The sequence below is a fragment of the Centropristis striata genome, chromosome 19 (genome assembly GCF_030273125.1).
Source record: "Centropristis striata isolate RG_2023a ecotype Rhode Island chromosome 19, C.striata_1.0, whole genome shotgun sequence".
NCBI classification, from domain to species: domain Eukaryota; kingdom Metazoa; phylum Chordata; class Actinopteri; order Perciformes; family Serranidae; genus Centropristis; species Centropristis striata.
Genome location: NC_081535.1, coordinates 15061016 through 15082236, shown reverse-complemented (window position 1 = coordinate 15082236; position 21221 = coordinate 15061016). Strand labels below are relative to the sequence as shown.

Here is a 21221-nt window from a genome sequence, read left to right as displayed (position 1 = left end):
AAAAGAAACTTCTCATCACTAATGGATGTATTATAATAATGTACATATATTTTATATATGGTCAAGGGTCAAAGAAAACTTTATTGTCCCCAATTTGTTTTATAGCCAACAGTACACACACAACACAAAAAAGATTCAAACAATTAAATAAAAACCTAAAATATAATATTTACCAGTCTTATGTGCATAATTTAAACACAATTTGAATTGAAGTAAAAAAAAAATCTCATTATCTATTCTCTCATTAGGTCTCGCTGTCTTTGGTTGAAATTCAAGCTGTTACACTGAGTGGGCCCCACTAGAGGTTGTGTTGTCTGGATCTGTTGCATTTGTATTCAGAGTTGGTCTGATTTTGACTTTGCATTGTTTCTGTATTTGCAGCGTGTTTGCTGTTGATGTATTTGTTTTGGCTTTCTGCAGCATGTTTCTTAGATTTTGTGGTGGTTTTACATTGGCATTGTTTCTGAAGTTGCAGTGTATTTCTCCTAATGAAGATGTTTTGGGCAATTTTATCACGTTTGCCATTGTTGACCACCTTAATTTGAAGCAAATCCAGAACATTTTCTAGTCTGGAAACCAGTCGAATCTCCCCAGCTCATGTTTTATTTGCTCTGGCAGTTGCATCTGGTCACTCTTCCATTCTTACAGATTTCCACCCGTTTACTGTATCTCATTTAATGCGGGTTTGATAGGACGACTGACATCCAATGAACTCACGGAACTCAGATCAAACTGTGAAACCAGGCAGCGCTGATCTGATCTCAATCTGTTTTCTGAAAAGCATTTTGCCGACTGTTTATCTATAATTTGAGTGACCCGGCCGCCATTTCTTCTGCTTGAAATTGGACCAAGCACCACCTCAACTTGCATGTGTTACTCAGCGCAACATCATACTCCTTGTTGTTCCGATTGGTGGTGGGTCTATCCAGAGGCATTTTGGTCTGTGGTCATTGGTAACGCAGCTTGAAAAATCAAGCATGAAGTGAAAGGTTACAGACTATAAATATACTAATACACATTAGTCTGGAGATGCCAGGCTAATAATTCGGTGCTATATAAATAAAATTGACTTTCATCATGTATGTGATACTTTGCAGCATTAATGAATGCAGTTAATGTGCATGGTCAAAGCATCTAAAACAAAGAATACTTTGAGCTAAAAACATGTTTTTGTTTATACGCATAGTTAAGAATAGCACATCTTATTTCAGTCTGACTTTAAGATTTTGCTTCAGGACATGAGCATTATGATGCGCAGACTAACGCCAAATTTGTTTGACACTAAAGATGACTCAAAAATGAAGCTATATATACGTATATTTTTAAATAAAATGAGTGAGGATTAGATGGGATGAATACTGTTGTTGTTTCCTTCAATCCTCCCTTTTGAAGACGAGCCAGCTGCCTTTGATATCTGCAGTTTGTGAGGCCTTGCAGCCGCCGTCAAGTGACTCAAAACGGCCAAATTGATTTTCTCCCCTGGCGTTTTTTATCAGCAGCATAGAAATGCTGATTTTGTGTTGCAGTACCCACACAATCAATGTCTCCACAATAGCCAGCTATTCTCCTGCAGGGACTTCAGCTGTTTGTTTAAACAATTAGCCATCATGAAAATGTATTTTTTTTTCATGTAGACTCTCAGATCTGTTCTCTTCACCACATACTGTACTTAATAGACTGAGCCTGAACACAGGCCAGAATATGGAATAAAGTTGTAGTTGATTCGGTGAAGTTTTATTTTTTAGTTATGGTCTGTACTTTTGAAAATCACTGCTTGGTGAGGCTACTGAAATTAATTCCCACACTCTTTTTCTTTCATCATCAGTATCTGTTTATCCTTAATCCTCTATAACCACATTTACGGCTCAAATGGTAGACTAGTCTAAAGAATTTCGTCATAAAAACTTGGATAATAAGACCTTTCGAGGCCAAAAGCAGAAACGATCATTTTTTTGAGTTTGAAGCAAGAATCCCACATAACCCTGTGGGAACAACATTTTGGTTTGTTTGTTTATTTCCATTTGGACCGGACACATTTACGGATCTGCTTGGTAAACTGTTAAGTACATAAGCATAATTATGTACAAAATGATTTACACAAACTAGTGTGGTTAAGGAAGAAATATGGATGAAGCTGAATCAACAATCAATTCTACTTTATCTGATGTGCCGATTCTGTTTGATGTGTTTTGAACATTTTGTCCCAACAACAGTACACAGTCGGGCAGTGATGCCAGACTCCACTCAAATTTGGCTCGTTTGAATAATGACCACAAAATGCAGCGACTCAACTTTTGTATTGTTCTGTTGTCTTTTTAAAGATATAATGAGTAACTTATCTGCATTAAAATGTCTAAAAACCATGAGGCCTATTTATTGATTTGTGCACTGCATCAATGTTTCCAACTATTTGTCAAAACTGGTATTTTAATGGCTCAGTTGGTAGAGAGGCGGAAGGTCGGTGGTTCAATCCCTGATCACGGCAGCCTACATGTCTAAGCATCCCTGGGCAATATACTGAAGCACAAATTGCTCCCGATGTTGTATTTATTGGTGTATAAATGTATTCTTGATGGTGGCAGGTGGCACCGTATTGGTTAGCCCCAGCCACCAGTGTATGGATGTGTATGTGAATGTGTGTAAATGGGCGAATGAGTGCTGTCTGTAGTCTAAAACACTTTGAATGGTCACAAAGACTAGAAAACCTAAAAGTGCAGTCAATTTACCATTCACCATGTGTCAGCATTGTGCCAGAAGCTCATAAAGTCATAAATAGACTTTTTTAAGCCAAATTTTTTACAACATCCTTTTTAGATCTTGGACATTTTCAACTATATATTTTAACTGGATGAAGGATTTTAATCATCAGACATATTGATCTTAAAGTTATCCGAGCAAACGTTAGCAGCAGCTCGGCTCGCAGTCCCTCCAGGACATCTTTTTTCTGAAGAACAGCATTGGCAAAATGCTGATTTTTAACGTTAAACTGCTTTATTCTACGTTTTTATCCGTTTTAATCGCCTCGTCTGTTTGTTTTGGAGTGGAGGAGACCTCTGCGGATAATTCGGCTCCTGGTAAAAACCTCCTGAACATTGAACACTGAAGGAATCTTAATCAGGAGAATCTGACTGCAGGCTGTAGCTGGACCATATTGAAACTGAGATTGAGTGACCTTATAAAGACCTTACAAAATTACATATTGTGCTTTTAATTTGTGCAGCTTCCTCATCAAGTGAGCCTATATGTGGCTTCTATAGAGATATTAATGACATGTTTGATGATTGGCAGTTTTTAATTCCTCTCTGCACTGCTCTGAAACATGTAGTGTGTAATGTATAAGTGCTGTAGACTGGGACTGACACCGACAGCCATGAATGAACTGCAGCCTGGAAAGAGAGGAGAGCTCTCCATCTCTCGCTCATCCTTGAGAGAGAAAGAGAGAGAGAGAGCCCTGCTGTCAATCTCTCTCGCTCTCTCTCCTCTCCCCCTCTAGTGGCAGTTAGGAAGCCCTGTGGAGTCCCGCTAAGCCTCTCAATAGCTGCCCTGCCTCCCACCTCGAGGCCCATTCACTTCTAATGAGGTGCTCAAGTATCTGTGGCTTAACATGAGGGTCAACACCACAGAAATGGGCCCTTTTTACACCGCTGTAACTCCAATGGGCTGGCCAAAGTGATTAATGATATCAAAGCTCTTAAATTTTAATCTGCTGGTGTTTAATTTTAATGTGCATCAGTTAAATGCTTGTTATTTTTTGCGCTACAGACAATTTATTCATTAATATTTATAATGTTTCTCTGCAGCATGCTTACATGATGTTGTAGTTACATTATTTAGACTATTTACATATAATTAAATCTTCAGGTTATGCTTGTCCCGGCACCACATTTTGCTTGACACATTGTTACATTATTTTGACAGCTGAATGAATGAGAAGTCTTCAGCGTACCTAAACAACTCTCAAAATATCAAGGCCCGAATCAGACATCATGCAGTAGAGATGGTGTTGCAGACAGCAAACACAAGCCACTTTTAGTTACAAACGCTTCCTCTGGAATGGTGAGTGAAACATATTGTTTTTGATCAAACCTCCCCTGGTGTGGTGTTTTGGTGTGAGCAGAGGGTGCCAGAGAACCTGACCGGAGTCCACCTTCCTTAAATAACATGGATATCTTCCCAGTATGAACAGGCATGGGCAGGGTTCAGTATCAGGTTGAAGTTATGATTGTTTAGAAAGGGAAGAAAAATACTTATAAAGAGTCAAAGTGAGAAGAAAAGAGAAACTGGTATCAAGATTTCAGGTAGTTTTCCATTTCATGTTATTTCATATTTTTCTAGCTGGACTGTAAATTAGTGCCACTAGCTTTCTGCTTTACAGTCTGAGTATTTGTATGTGTATTCATCCCCATATTTAACTCGACTTCTGTCTTCGACACTTGGTTCGTCTTCAGTGAGCATCTAAAGGAAGAAGGATGTTCTGCATTTCCGAGTCTTACATATGACTCAGTCTTGTGGTTAATCAGTTGTCTGGGTGTTGTTATCTGAGTTTCCCTTCAAATTTACAGCAAATGCCAAATGAATTTCCTAGAAATCAGCACAAGAAAATACACGTTTCCATATTCTACTGTTATGTAAATTGTAGAAGTAAACCGTTGCACAGGAAGAGGATGCAAAGAGATGACATTAGCAAAATCTGCCAAACAATGGAAATATGGCACATTTTCGAGAATGGTTACAGTTTCGTAAACAGTGCATGTTTGCTTCTGCCACAATGTTTTTATCGATACACAAACTTTTCCACCCCAACCAGGTGTAAAAACTTCATTGCAATATTTTGACTTGCACTTCTTATTCAATGTGAAGAGGAGGCTGGGCAGTGAAGGATATTTAAATCATATTTGGTAGTCAACTTTGACCGTCTGTCTAAAAGAATCATGCAAATTTTGGGGGGCACTTTTAAATAATTGTAACTAGTTGATTTTCTAAAAATATTTGCATTTCAATGGTTTTTCATTTGTCATTAGAGTTGATTTTTTAAAAATGTGAAATAATAATAATAATTTAATTATTATTATTATTATTATTATTATTATTATTATTATTATTATTTTTATTATTATTATTATTATTATTATTATTATTATTTTAATGTATTATTATTATTATAAATACATAATACTTATTAATATTATACATTATTAAATTATTAGCCCAGATTAAAATGTATATAGTAACCACCACTTTGTGCCAATATGAAAAAATTAAAAAATGCACTATTGCAACAGTGCATTTGTATACTTGATTGCCACTTGTTCACAGTTTTTAGGGACATTCTGAGATTTCTTTGGGCTTTCCCCCTTAATTTCTGACACTGATGAAGGAAATTACACATTCTAGTGAAAAGCATAAAATCCAGGTGTAATGAGACGCAGGAATACCATCATACAGACCACCACTGCAGTTGCTCTGAAAAATCTGCTTACATTAATAGCAAACTGTAAATACAAGTCCTCCTCAGCGTACTGGGCTATGTAAACAGAAATAAACAGTTGCTGTTACTTCCTGTGTACTCTGACAAACAGGATTAATTCTGAGAGGAAACAGCAGACTGTTGAAGCTAATTCAGGGCTACATGATAAATATACGGTGCAGTTTGAGAGCCATGAAACTCAAAATGTGAAGGGAATACTCATGATTATAATAATACATTTGACCTATAATTATCTTAAAGATGACGTGGTCAGCGAGTAAACCCATAATAATTGAGGTTAAGGCACTTGTTCAGCAGAGAAATTGATGCTTGCACATTTTAGTTTTTTTCCCCTGTATGCTATTTATTTTTAGCTTTAATTCTGTGCTGAAATCCGAGAGGCCAGTTGTGATTATGTGAGACCGCAGAGACAAAATGTGTTTTCATGACAATGTGTGCAAAACAGTTCAGACTCCACGTCCCATTCATTTATTTATTTCCCAGTGACTTATGGGAAAACACTTGGCACTTAGCATCCATCCATCCGCAGCATCCCAAACGACAAAAGATTTGTGTGTGGTGATGCTTTGTGTGTGTGTGGTGATGCTTTGTGTGTGTGTGTGTGTGTGTGTTCTGGGTTGAATGAGCTAAGCGACTGTCAAATTACGTAAGGTTGTGGGATAATTCTGTTGGCTTTTCTCTGCACAATCGTCTCATTTTTTGATTGTCAGGGTTGGCGAGAGGCCAATGCACAAAACACATGCAGACATATACACACACACACACACACACACACACACACACACACACACACACACACACACACACACACACACACACACTAACACACTCCTTTTTCTCTGTCAGCCTCATACAGCCCATTTTCCTTTCCATACCTTTTCTGTCATAACTTTTAAGACTTCTTTTCCTCCTTCTTTGTTCTATTTTCGTTCTACTTCATTTCTATTTCTGAGCTCCCCTCTCTCACACACTAACTATCCCTCTCTCCACGCACCCCAAACCTCTAAACACACATTCACACACACACTTAGATTTTATAGCAGGTTATATTAGAGTCTAATCTCATTTTGCTCTTGATGTTGGTATTATAGCTCCGGCTAGATCCTCTCCAATCGCTCTAATTATACCATTGACTCTGCATTAATACAGTAAATATCCTATAAATTATAAATGACACTGTCAACATGCTCTTACTAATGAATCACACACAGTATCAGTGCAAATCAGCGCCGGACTGGCTGGTGAGATGCTAAATAATTTGAGGAGGTTATGTGTCATTTTTCGCTAATTAAAAATACATGAAGAAGCTGACAAATGTGGAAATATACAGAAGAAAGTTTTTAATCTCTAAAAAGTGGAACACCACATATTGAATTTGAGCATACGCCTACAGTGATATCTGCCGCCTGTCTCGTTGGCTTGAGGAGGAGAATATGAGCTGTAAGCAGCTGGTGTTTTCTAGTGTTAACATGATGCATTTAGTGATTCTTCTTTTGTTGTTTTCAATTATTTATTTTCCTCTTTATTTCCTGCATGCCCATGATGATTGCCTCCCTTTTGAGTGTGCAAAATGTGTGTGAAATAGATCCCTGTTTGCACATGAGAGGCTGACTCCTTAGAGAAATACAACTAGACACTTTATACCTTTATCTCTCTGCCTCTTTTTGTATTCTATCTTTTCAATCTCCTGTTAATCTTGCTATTTTGACACAGGCATACACTCACTTTATCCTGTCCCCATCAGCATGCCTTATGCATCTAAGCAGCAGAGATGCTCCTAATGTACACACCAGGTCATCGCTGGCAGCAGTGTGACATGCTGTGTAGCAATAATAGCATGTGAATAAACCACAATGTAACATTAAAGTGGTGACATGATGTATTCTGTGCATATTCTGCAAATTCAAATCTGTTCTGCAAACCTCAGCTCCCTGCACAGTGAGATGTAAGCTTTCTACAACATGAGCTCACAAAGTTCCTGTTTTTGCTTTCTTCCTCTTTTTTTTTCTCTCTCATTCAAGTCAAATCCCCCTGTCGTCAGAGCCAGTGGTATAAAACAAAGTGCAGTAAATGCAGTGAGCAGAGAAGTAACGAGGGGAAGTTGTGTAAGGGAATATTGAGAGCTGCTGTGTTGACACGGCCTGGGTCGCTGCCAGCCGCCCGTTCTTACCCTCCACTTTGACCTCAGCTCAGGAGAGGTGTGGCTTTTACTGGCTGCAACTTGACTCCTCTGGTCCAAGCGGTGTTGTTGGGGGGTGAAAGAGACGATCAACATAACAGTTATATTGATCTGATACCCCAGTGACAAAAGGTAATAAAATACTTATACGTATACTGTTGGTTTTTTGTGTTTATATGAATACATACGCTCCAGGCTCAACACTCACACCCTGGTCCCTTCTCTTGCCTCTCTGCCTGACTCACTCCCACAACTATGCAAGCAACTCCAGCTCAGTCACCTAATTGATTCCAGATTTTCCCTTCATCCCTTCGTTCTCTCCGAGCCTCCTCCTCCTCTCTGTCACTGCTGCCCCTGTTCTGTCCATCTTTCTGGACTATCTGGGTCTCAGTGCCTGCCATGTGTAGGCCCCTCACGATAATTACTATATCGACTTATCGTTTGATATATAAAAATAGATTTTTTTCTGGGCTCAATATATTGACTTAATGTGCTTTTTGCCTTGTGTTTAAAGTAATGCTGGAAATGTTTGATTTCCATTCCCGCCATTCCAGCTGTTATTATGTTATTTATTAGCCTGGCCAGAGCCGTTTATTGGGCGCTACGAATGTCTATCAAAAGCGTCTGTATGTAGCTCTTAGCCAATCGTATCAGTTATACCAGATGACGTATGTAGAGCGACAGAAATTGATGTTTACATAGCCAGACTAGCCCATCTCTACTTTGAGACTAAAATGCTCAATTCTACTTCTGCAACGTTTTTCTGCAGCATGTTCTGACTCTGGCTGCTCTATAGTTTCAGCTCACAGTCTACTGGCAGTGTTGGTGTGTGTGTCTGTGAGAGAGTGTTGCTTGCTGCTTTGCTTCTCCAGTTCTCGCTTTCTGCAAGATTATTTATTTTTACGCCTTATTCCCCCTCATGTCATTCAGCCACACACATCCACTGATTTTATGGTCAATACACGAGCTGCTGCGGGTCTCTGGGCGGCTCCGCTGTCCCCCGGGTCGTAGCGAGATCACCGGCGTTACGGTAGCGAGCGGTCGCGGGGCTAGTTGGTAGATTAGGCTTTTGCCAAATCCTGTCGGAAGCAAGGCTAAAACATCCTTTTTGGTGGTGATAAAGGAGTGTAAAGCCAAACGTTGTTCTTCTTTTAAAATCGACTTTCGTTCTAAACTATTTAAAACGCCGTCTACAGCTAGATCGAAAGAGAGCTTCGCGTCTGCTGCAGCCATGTTGAATCCGTAAGAAAACTACAAAACTACAAGCTTCCATCTGTCGAGTAGTACGTGTAATCGTCTTGCCGTCCCTCCCTGCTCTGTGATTGGATCCCTAAAACCAAGGCAGTATGGGTATACCCAGACTAGTTATTTGTAATAATAAAATAATATATAGTACATAATGATTATCTCATTACAGTGTTTTGTTAACAGAGCCTGAAAGTCGATTTTATTTGTTTTGGCTGTAGTTTATGTATTTATGTTTTATTTATCTAGGAAGTTTTAATATTTATTTTCCACATTCTCGAGATTTAAAAATTAATTGCTGTGGAAAAGGATGTACTTATTATGTTCTAATAACATTATAAAATTAAAACAACATCAATACAACAATACTATCGTTTATCGTAATAGTTTCTGGGAAAATATATCGTCCTAAAAAATGTGTTATCGTGACAGGCCTAGCCATGTGTGCATTCAATTTGTTTGCAATTACATTTATTTACTCAAAAATCCACGTAGGATGATGTATGATCATGCATTGGCTTCTCTCTGCGTTTTCTTCATTTAAATGGGACCTTATGCATCCTTTTATTCTTTCATCTAGACCAATTATTTGTATACAAATATTGAAGATACATCCTCATGCCAGTTGCAAAGAAACTGGACCGCCAATAAGAACCCGAAGAAAACTAGTGAGCAAAAAAGACTGACATGATTTTCTCATGGGACTATTTCTTTACTTTAGTGTTGAAAATGCTGTATCGATAACAACTTGTCACTCAGGGATAGGCAAGCATACAAAGTGTATAAAATAATAATGTAATGTATAAAAATGAAGGCTTTTAAGACTAATTACTTTATTAATCCCAAAATGGGGAAATTCAACCTCTGCATTTAACCCATCCCTTTTTACACACAAGTGAACAGGGCAGCGCATTAGAGCTCCCGGGGAGCTGTGCAGGGGGGTTATGTGCCTTGCTTAAAGGCATTTAAGTCCTTGACCTGTTGGTCCTGGGATTCGCACCGGCGACTCTCCAGTTACAAGCCCGATTCCTAACCTCGAAGCCACAGACTGGCCATTATTATTTATTATTTATATGATATTTATTAGGTTCTTTAAGGTTTTGGCAGCCCCCCGCACAAAATAACATCTTAAAAACAGTCAAGAAATAAGAAGTTTTCTCTGGAATTAGCCTTCTTCTGATTTATTCTGAACAGGCGTGCGTGTGCAATTGTGTGTGAGGTGTTCTGATAAAGGGTCTATATATACAGTCATGGAAAAAATTATTAGACCACCCTTGTTTTTCTTCAATTTCTTGTTAATTTTAATGTCTGGTACAACTGAAGGTACATTTGTTGTGGCAAATTCAATGACAACAACAAAAATAGCTCATAAGAGTTTAATTTAAGATTTTCCATGGTTTTCTTAGTAATGATTTTCTTTGTTATCAAGAAAATCATGGAAAATGGCTATATATCAGCTGTATTAGCTATTTTTGTAGTTATCATTATATTTGTCCAAACAAATATACCTTTAGTTAGGCATTAAAATGAACAAGACAATGGTCTAATATGTTTTTCCATGACTGTATGTAAAGTAATACCTCTGAGCAAAAAAACGAATTGCCAACACTAGAGAAACATATTATTTTGGTTGGTGTTGTTAATTTCTTTCCAATTTAGAATCACATTTCTGCTAGAACATGCTTGATTTTGTAGTTTTTGGTATTGAAGCTTTTTTTGGTGTTTTTTTCATAGAAAGTCATTCATTTGGCTTTTTCAGGAGCATAAACATGCTGTACTATGAACCCAAAATACAAGTATGAACCTGAGAATTTGTACACTATAGGTCCCTTTTAACACAATGCGTTTGGTACATGGCCAGTTTTCCCTAAAACATGACACAAACATTTCCTCTTTATTGAAATACGATTGCCAATATTATGTGAGATGACTTGATTAAAGAGCCAGTTAAAGTTCACTTGCACCTGGAGGAGGACTAACTGGGTTCGATAAGCACACTGCCAACATTCCCGACTTTTACCAGAAGTTGTAAATCTCACCTGTGTCCACGCTGAATTCAAGGCAGTGTGAGTCATTGTGCTTCCAGTTTAAAGGTTGTAAAGATTTGTGATCAGATTTATTCTAAAGCCTACAGAGCTTCCTGTTTATTGCTTTCTGCATTTTGCAGAGTGGTGGCGATGTGTTTAGAGGCACGGCAGAGACTCTGTTGTGTTGATACGACAGATGTTGATGAAAAGTTTAGAAAACGGTGTCACTGGTTCATGAGTGTGTTTGTGTGGGTGACTGTCACAGAGACAGGGCTGTATGCTCTTTAATGATCTGAGGAGCAGATAGTAATAAGGTGAGAAACCTTTAATCTCAGAGGCTATTAGGGGGACCGGGCCTTTTTTGTCAGGGCCCCTACTTTCTGGAACAACCTACCAAAGGAGATCAGACTCCTTTTCCCCCTGCATGTTTGAAGCCTACAGTGAGACAGTGGAGACTCTGTACAGACACGGCTGAGCGTACACATCAGTATGTACCATTTAAACCCTATGACCACTGGCACAGGGGTGGTACAAATACACAGCGCTTACATACCAGTGGATAAAAGGCACAGTCAGATGCCATGTCCTTATGCTCCCAGTGTCAGATGTTACTTGATGTTTAATTGACCTCGCCTGATCCTGCAACTTGTTCTTTCATAATCGTCCACATCATGCAGCTTGATGCTCATGTGACTGATAACAGAAAAATACAGAAGCAATAACAAACCACCACCTCAGCCTGCAAAACTGCAGTTCTGAACCATTAAACATAAAAACACAACAGTTTGCAGGTTCCATTTAAACTCCACAGCTGCTGTTCTACACAGCCACGACCAGAAAGAGTGGGCTCAAACAAAGAGCTATAGTTACTGTTTCCAAGCTCAAAACTCACTGCTGTTACATAAGACGCTCTCACTGTTTCAAACCGATGTTAAAAAGAACGTGTCAAACTTGAACTAATGGCACAGCTATAAGTAAAAGCCACTTTGATGTTATACTTGTTGAACCTGTGTGGATAATGGATGCAGACTGAGCTAAGTTTCATGGAAATGTCTGATGATGAACTTATTTTTCGACACGGATGTTGACGCATTCATATTCAGTTATGGTAGCAATTATGAATTGATCGGGCCTTACTTCACCCCAGAAGATAATAAACAGAGTTGTTGCACTTTAGATTAAAAAACAGTGGACGTTGTGTCTAAAATGTGGAGAATTCTCTGTGATTTGAACCATGGTTATGATATAACTGTTCGGCTCAGCACAGGGTGTTCAAACTTCAGGAGGTGATGCTTGGGTTGTCTTTCAGTGTTTCAGTCTATTAGCTGAATGCTCCATTTGTAGGCAGTGCCAGCTCCTCAACAACAATGATATTCAAAGAGCAGCATCCCATGATTAGTCGGCTGAGGGAACATAGACAACAAGATGATTGGCTGGAGTTTGTGTTCTGTTCGGACCCGTGAAACTACAGCAAACCATCAAGGCACTCATTTGAAATATGGAGTATACAAAAACACGCTGATGAAGTATGTGGTGTTTAATATGCACTATTACCAGAAAACATTCTATATTTTCATATATATATTAAGTGATCAATCTATGAATTTACATGGATAGAAGATATTGGCCAGATTCATTATTCATTATCCTTAACCGCTTATCCGAACTCTGGTCCCAGCTGACATTGGGTGAGAGCCGGGGTACACCATGGACAGGTCACCACACTGTCACAGGGCTGACACATTAGCTCTATTCACTCTATCACACCAATCACTCAAATTTCCGTGAAACTGACACGGATTTCGCTACAATGCAAGTTAATGACAGTCATATCCCGTGGCTATTCCATGGATATTTTTCCCTATTGGTTTGTTCCAAGTCACGTGACTTTTAAGGTCCCGGTGGTCAGATCAAAAAACATGGCGGACAGTTCTCTCATTTTTAGTGAAAAAATCTATATTTTGACTTAGTTTCTGCATAAAAATGGATTTTGATCACATTTCTAGCAAGAAATATATGTTTTATTTTCAAAATATTCACTCAGTGAATGTACATAATCACTTTGTATGTTGGAATAGCCACTGGATATGACTGTCATTAACTTGCATTGTAGCAAAATCCGTGTCAGTTTCACGGAAATTTGAGTGATTCCGTGGCTATTCCACGGATTTTGAGTTAAGCAAATCCGTGGCTATTTCACGGATTCCTGTGAGACCATGTTGGTTAATACAGTCCACTTCCTTTCTTATTATTCGAGTGTTGGTCGCACAAATAACATACGCCACATATTCTCCATCTTGCTGGCTCCACTGGTTCATGCAAGCTGGATTCTAACCTGCGACCTCTTGCTGTGAGGCAAAAGTGCTAACCACTGTGTAGCCTGATTCTGACCACATTGTCCAGGCCTATTTAATTCAAAAGCTATAACAGAGTGTCAGTGTGTAAAGTTATCCTGTTTTAAAAGTTGACAGTACATGTTGGACTGATATGAAAATGCACTTCTTAAATTTAGTTTGATATTCATTATGAGGTTCAGACCTATGCTGGAAGAAAATGTTAGTAAGTGGTAAGAAAGTGTGAATAAAAAGAACTCTTATAAGTTCTTTCTCACTGAACTTTCACCAAAGCTTCATGTAGGAAAAAAGGAGACCCTTTAAACAGATTTTTTAAAAGGGATTCAATAACTGAAGATGATGATCTAGAGGAACAGGAACTATGAAGATTCAACAATGTTTGTCTGCCACATTTCAAACTAGAACTTCGGCCAAATATCTCAAATTGGAAGCAGATTTGTCAAGTGGAAATGGAGGTAAAGTCTCTGAATAATAAAGGTTTTCCCAACATCCTGATTTTTAGCCAAACTTCCTGCAGTGGAAAACGGGCTGTACTGTTAATGTATTTCAGTTTCCTGTCCCTACATGAATGAATTGAGAATATATACTTTTTTTGTAGTGAGGGCTGTAAAGCTGGGCTGGTGCCTGGGGAACACAGCATATTAGGGCCATATTAACAGTTAGCACAAACACCGTGGACTGCTATTGGCTTCCTGGGTTCCTCTGCACACTTTTCTTTTTGTTATTCTGTCATGTGAGTAGTACATGGTTAATTTGGCTTTGTTCGAAGTCTGTTTTGCTCATATCAAAAATACCTAGTGGGAATTTCCCTTTCATGTGTAGCAAAATCTGAATAATTTAGTAATAACAGTGGAGGGAGGGAGGGACATTTGTACTGAACTGTAACATTAAATCCAAATTAAAAACTTGCAAAGTTTGATAGCCTTGTTGATAGCCTGTTAATGAATATTTTTGACTGAATAATTATTTTTCTTTCTGCTGATTCAAGCTCACTGGCCTGCTCTGAGTTTTTAAAGCCATCAGTTTTTGTGATCTTTTCATTTTCTTTGGCGACATCTTAAGACTTCATCCAGCACCTCAGGTGTTGGTAAACCACTGACACTCATGATGTCAGAGATAAAGTGTGAGATTTACAGGACGCTAACACATTTACAGACATACAGAAGTGTGTGTCCAGTTTCTCTCACAGCACTCACACTACATTATAAACCTGGGCGCATATGCTGAGGGTAGATAAAAATAAAATAAATAAAATGCTGAAAACACACAGAAACAAATATGAATTCCCTTTTTTATCTTGTGGTTTTAAAACTTTTAGCTAACTATCAGAACCCCAAGCATTTTCAGGAAGTTTTTTGCTCCTGTCACATCAGCCTCCTTTTTACTGAATTATTTAAGCCCTGCACCTCTATGGAGACAGCACAACCATGGCTAGAAGTATGGATGTCTCTTTTGCAGAATAAATATATATAAAAACATATTAAACGATTTTCTTTTTACCTTATATTATTTCTGTTCCCCTTTTCTCTGCTCTGTTTAAAAAGTAGAAGTTTTACTGAATTTTTGTCATGTCCTTCATCACTTAACAGTTGCACAGAGGAGCGCAGAATTCAATGTTTTTAACAGGATCTACAGTGTAAATGGTTTATTTTTTTAGATATCTGTGCAATAAGGTAATTCTGATGAAATATCACCATTTTAAGCTTAGATTTGGTTATTTTTCCTGATGGAAGCATTCTTCAGGTCAGTTTTGTTCAAAGCCTGTTGGAAATTTAAAAAATCTGTGTGTATGTTATTTTCTGTTTCAACAGTTTCTAAGGGTGATAAATTGTGTAATTTTTGGCAATTACTATTATTATAATGATTAAGAAAACATGCCTTTCAAACCTGCTGGCAGGTTGTGGGGCTTTGTGGGTTAAAATTGGAAGACATGATATGATTTTAGATAATGTTCTGATAATTATCAAAATATTAATTTTCTCTTATCACCCACTTCCACAGACTCATCATCATCATCATCATCATCATCATTATTATTATTATCATCATCCTTACTCATCTCTTCTTGTGTGTCCCTCTGACTTTCTCCTTTCTGTCCCTGTAGCCTTGTTATCTTATTCTCTTAATCTATTTTATTGGTGAAAACACATAAACATACTACGGCATGTTGCTATGCATCAGCACCGCATGCACTACATACACTTTAACACACACACACACACACACACACACACACACACACACACAGCAAACAGAGACCAACCTCTGCTCAGACATGCAGCCGGGCAGCTAATTAGTAAAGTGGCAGTGGGGTTTTGTGTGAAATCACACACACACATACACACAGTGTTACAAACACACAGACTGCCCAGTGAGAGCTCATAGTCTGCACACTGCAGAGACACCAGTGGACGCCAATACTGCTGCTGCTGCTATTGATCCGAGACAAATGAATGAATGAGGGAGAGAGACAGAGAGAGAGAGACAGAGAGAGGAGGAAGGAAATGTGTGGAGAGGGGTCATCGTGTTCGAGACAGAGTGTTGTCACACCTCAACTCCCGCCTTCTCTCCCTCTCAGATCAATACCATCTTTGTGTTTGTTAGCACAGTATTGTAGTGGGGATGTTGTGGTCACTCCCTCTAGCGGTGTGAGACAAACACAGTCGGCGAAAGAGAGGGGAGAAGAGTTGATCGGCTGGATGTAAAAATAAAGGAGAGAGAGAGGGTTGAGCACAAATGAGAAAGGGACAAAACCGAGAGAGATGGAAAGATAGAGGTTAGATGGAGAGAAAGAGAGGTTGAAATATAGAGTGGTAGTGGCGACCCAGTTCCATCACTGCTTGTTTGTGTTTGGGATGGCGCGGCAGTTAAGAGCATTGAGGCACGGGAATGGGGGGAAGGAAGGTTGTGTGAAATAAACATGCATTTGTGAGGACGTTACCTCACTGTACACACACACACACACACACACACACACATGTACAGCACTCATACATACACATGCAAAGTCAGGCGCAGAGCTTGCATGTGCACTCAGGCGCTTTGGGAACCAGTTCTCACACACGCTGCATGCATTAAGATGAACACATGCACACGTTCATAAATGGTTCTGACAGTTTTGATGCCTGATGTTGCTGTCACACTGGTATGTTCATACATCTGAGGCAACATTACTGCACACTGCACATATAAACACACTGTGACCGTATGTGTCTGTGCATACGCTGTTTTTCGACCATTTGGAATAAACTGAAGCAAATTATCTTTCTTTATCACATCAGACCTAGGCATTTTTATCTGTGGCAATTTATTTTATTATCGTTCCACATTCATTACACAATATAAATGTGAAATTGGTGCACATTGAAAATTTTTACAGTTTATATAGGGCTCATAATTTTAAAGATTAAGTACATTTATTAGTTTATTCTGGTGAACATCAGTATGATAAATCAAAAAGCAATTAAAAATAGGGTAAAATTTGAAAAATATTTGCACGCACTTAAATGTTATATTATTATACAAGTAATCATCATAATATTTATTATTATTATTATTATTATTATTATTATTGTTTATTTATTGTTATATATTTCTAGGAGTCTGAGCAATGAGCCTATTTGTGTTCCCTCCTTATTTTTTCTTCACTCTCCATCATTACTTTTGGCTTCAAATCTGAGTGGAAATCTTTTTTTCCTAATGGATCTGCTTCTTAAAGAAAAAAATCTGGCTTTTTATCAGTGAAAATCAGTAAAAAGAAAAATGATGAGCTTTCACTTTAATCTAATTGAGGCTGATTACATCCAGTTGCTTTAAGATCTTTCAGGCATGATGCAGTTCCTTGTATCTCAGGCTGTGATGAATGATGGATCATGATGCTTTAAAGCCCTATTGCACTTAGCTGTGCATTTAGTGTCTACAGTGTGCTTTTCCCTTGGGCCATCTGTGTTCCTCCTCTGATTAACAGGCAGTAAAACTCAAAACATGGTGGTTACTGACTGACTGTTGGTGCAATGACAGTTTCATGGTGTTTTTGCCTCATGCATCCCGACAGAATATCACCGCCTTAATGTATCAGATCGTTGTTTTATTTCACACTCCATTTTCTATATTTATAATGTTCGTGTGAGGTTGTTTATGTATGCTTCTGTGGATGCATGACCTTGTTTGCTTGCAAGAGTGATTTGTCACACCTTGTGTTGATATGGTGCAGTGAGCTGGCGCTCTGACAGCTACAATATAAACAGGAGTGTCTAATGTAGATTGCATGTTTTCTTAGACATCTAAGTATTTGCCGCTGCTGAACACATTGTACCTGCTACCTGTTCAGAGTAACAGAATCATGCAGGGATCAATGGAGGACATAAGCAGCCAACATTAAAAAAGTAAAAATAGATGACTTAATAATAAATAAATTAGCATGCCATCAAATTTATCAAAAATAATTAAAAATAATTAAACTTCATTTAAATAATAAAATGTCACTTAAATAGATGTTTGTTTTATTTGGTTTTTAAAACAAACAAACAATTGCAATAGATCCTCTATTTACATTCCAATGTATTAATTTCCCCTTTATTTATTTAGATTTCATAAATGTTTTATTTGTTGCATTTATAATTTATTTATTTTTATTTATTTATTAATTTTCTAATGTATTTATTGATGTGATATTTGTGTCTTGTTGCATTTCTTCATCATTGCAAATGAGAGGTCATTCATAGTGTATCATGGGGTCAACTTTTTGCCTATTGGTTGATCGGAGTAAATAATTAATAAATGAATAATGAATAAATGAAAAGAAAAATTAGATAGGAAATAGGGTAATTAATACAAAGGGAAATGAATAAAAAACATTTAAAAAATACAACAAAATTGATTTGACACATTTTATCAATTAATTAATGCCTATATATATATATATATATATATATATATAATTTTATTTTATTTTTTATTTTGGCAGCTTCTGTCCTCCATAGGAATTCATGTGCAAATGTGGCAAAGTTTCCCTTCAGTCCATTTCTCTTGTGTTGTGTTCTTCAGGTTTGTTGACATATAGGTGGGAGGATGCGAGGTGTTAGGGAATCAGTGACAGTTTTAGGGGTCAAGAGCCTGCTGTGGAGCCGGTCACGATGAGAGCAAATGAACATGGGCTGTGGAGGAATGGCAGAGTGGGGGAAGAAGAAAAAAGTTGTGGGGATTGTGAAGCGAAGGAGAGAGAGAAAGGGAGATATAGAGACAGTGAGAGCTAATGAGCTGGATTTGCAGGAGACTTGGCATTCTGCTCGTGGTGCTCGCTCTATCTTTCTCCTCTGTAGAGGAGCTGGCTAGAGCGAGCTTCCTGTCTGAGCCCTGAAGCAGGAGTAAATGAGGGGTGGGGGGGTTGGATGGGGGAGGAAGGTGGTGGGGGAGGAGGAGGAGGAGGTAGTGGTGGTGGTGGAGGGGTGTTGGAAGCAATAGAACAGAGGAAGGAGGAGAAGGAGGAGGGTGAGGGGCGGGAGGGACCAGTGTTGAAATTGAATGCCAGGGCGCCATGTTCTCACCGCCAGCGTTTCCATGGTTACAGGGTAATTCTGGCGAGTAAGGAAATTTCATTCACTCTGGTATGAAGAAGAAGAAGAAGAAAAAAAACAGGAGTGAAATATCAACAAAGCAACAGAGAAAGGAATACACACACACATACACACACACACACACACATGCAAAAAAAATGAGGGAAGAGAAAGAGGAAAGAAAACCTCTACTGGGGTTTATGCCACCCATCCCCCAGGCGATCTGCCTCTGTCTCTCACTCCTTTTTTCGTGTATATTTCTGTGATGCTTGGTTTGTTTGCAACCACCCTATAAGCAAACACAACACCCACCCACAATCCTCCACTTCTTCCAGGAGCCCTGCAGGTATATGGCAAAGAACAAAGAGAAACACTGTTAACCGGCCGCTGTGTGTGTGTGTATGTTTGTGTGCTCTTTTTGGGAGGAGGGCAATGGGGGGTTGGTGTCGGGGTTGGGTCTTAGGGGGGGGTAAAGAAATCAGGAGGGCGCTCAATTGTTTGCAACACATTTGACACATGTGAACTGGCTGCTGATGTGTCAGGGGTTTGGGCAAAGTGCAGCTGATTTGACCACGCTTTGTCTTGGGCTGCAGAAATCTCTCAAGAAAAAAAAATGAAAAGGGGGTTGAGTTAAAAGTCTGTGTGCATGTACAAACCTGAGCACGCAAGCATGTGTGTCAGCCTGCACAGATACAGCCACACTCTCACTCTCCTGCTAACTGCTGTTGACAACTGCATGGGGTTTGACTGGGCTGTCGCTGCAGCCAACCTGACAGCTGTACAGCCAAGCACCCTCTGTACACACACACACACACACACACACACAACTTCATCTCCAGTGTAATTTCAGATATGATGTGCAGGTTTTCTCATCAGCACATGCAGCATGTTTTGACAGAGCGAGCCATAAACACATGCAGTTAAACGCTGAATCATGTGTTGTTTATTATCCTCAAGCTGGTGTGTGCAGATGTTTCGCTGTCACAGAAAATACCATTACGTTTTTTTATTATCGAGATAATAAAATATTGAGATTTATAATTTAACGATTGTTTTCTCTTGTTCTTTCAGTGGCTGAGGAGGGGCTCTGGGAGTGCGGACTGTCCTACGAGTGCAGGACCCTCCTGTTCAAGGCCATACACAACCTGCTGGAAAGGTAAAGAAGCACTTCATTAGCGGCACAGCGAGAGCTGCTCAGCGATGTACATAGAATATGAAAAGAGGTTGCATAACTGGCATTGTCAGAGAGTGAATAACAAATATTTTATGAAGTGCATTACTTGCAGTATTAAAAAGTTTTTGGACAGTTTGCAATTTTTTACTACATAGTGACTCTTCATTTGCAGCATCACTCATGTCAGGTAGAAATCTTGTCTGAACAAAACTTTTCAGGAAATGAAGAAAGGCACATTTTAAACCATTTTATTAAGCTGTTTACCTCAGCCTTGTCACTGTTACGAGATTAAGACATAAGCTCTTTTTAATACTTTTCTTTTGTTAGATATTTGTAAAACCTACAGACAGATATAAAAGGAAATATGTTGTATTGAAAAATAGAATGTAAAATGTAATGTGTTAAAATAGAAACATTATGAAGATGCAAGGTTTCTGCCACAATATAATAACTAGTTTTTAACACAATATAATGTCGTTGTAATCACATATATGTGTTTATAAATGTATTTTTCAGAGCTATAAATCCTCCTGTGGGCACCTGTAAGTGGAGGTTGATGCATAAATAGACACTGAGTGACAATATAGGAAAACACAGTTGCAATAAAAATAATAATAAACTTTATTTGTGTAGCAATTTTCAAAGCACAGTTGAAAAGTGCTTTGCAGACAAGTTAAAGTTCTATAAACATTATGTACAACTTGTCTTATTATTATTCACCAAAACTGAACATTAATAAACATTTAAAATATCCATATATCTGCGTGCAGCTGCATAATAGGGTAGCATAAACCTGTTACTAAAGATTTATCTGGTGTATTTATCTATAGAGCTATGCTAAATAAGGAAGTCTTTTTTTAGATGCATAGTTGTATGGATCATCATGCACAATATTATCAGTAAGAATAAGTCAAATATTTTTTTGCCTAATTAAAGAGGCTTAAGAAGCTAAAACTATCATTGTACTTTCATACTTTATATACAGTTAAATAAACAAACAAACCATCATTGATTTAAATCAGCACCCTGAGTTTAACTAACTGTCTCTTAAATGAACAAGAATGACCTTCTTAAATTAAATCCCAAAATCAGCAAACAAAAGAACTTTGTGTCACATTGACAGTTTCAGATTTCTTCCAGCAGCTTCACCTTAATGAAATTATAATCTGAGCGCTGAATCACTTGCTCAAGTACCCAAA

The 21221-nt window shown here is 38.3% G+C and overlaps 1 protein-coding gene across 1 annotated transcript in view; it reads left to right on the top strand.

Annotated features, from left to right (window-relative positions):
- The window catches only part of LOC131992282 (mediator of RNA polymerase II transcription subunit 13-like), a 98950-nt gene that overhangs the window by 41174 nt on the left and 36555 nt on the right, over nucleotides 1-21221 (top strand). Inside the window, exon 3 of the mRNA XM_059357801.1 lies at nucleotides 19920-20004. Coding sequence (XP_059213784.1) covers nucleotides 19920-20004 — 85 coding nt within the window. The remainder of the gene's footprint in view (nucleotides 1-19919; nucleotides 20005-21221) is intronic.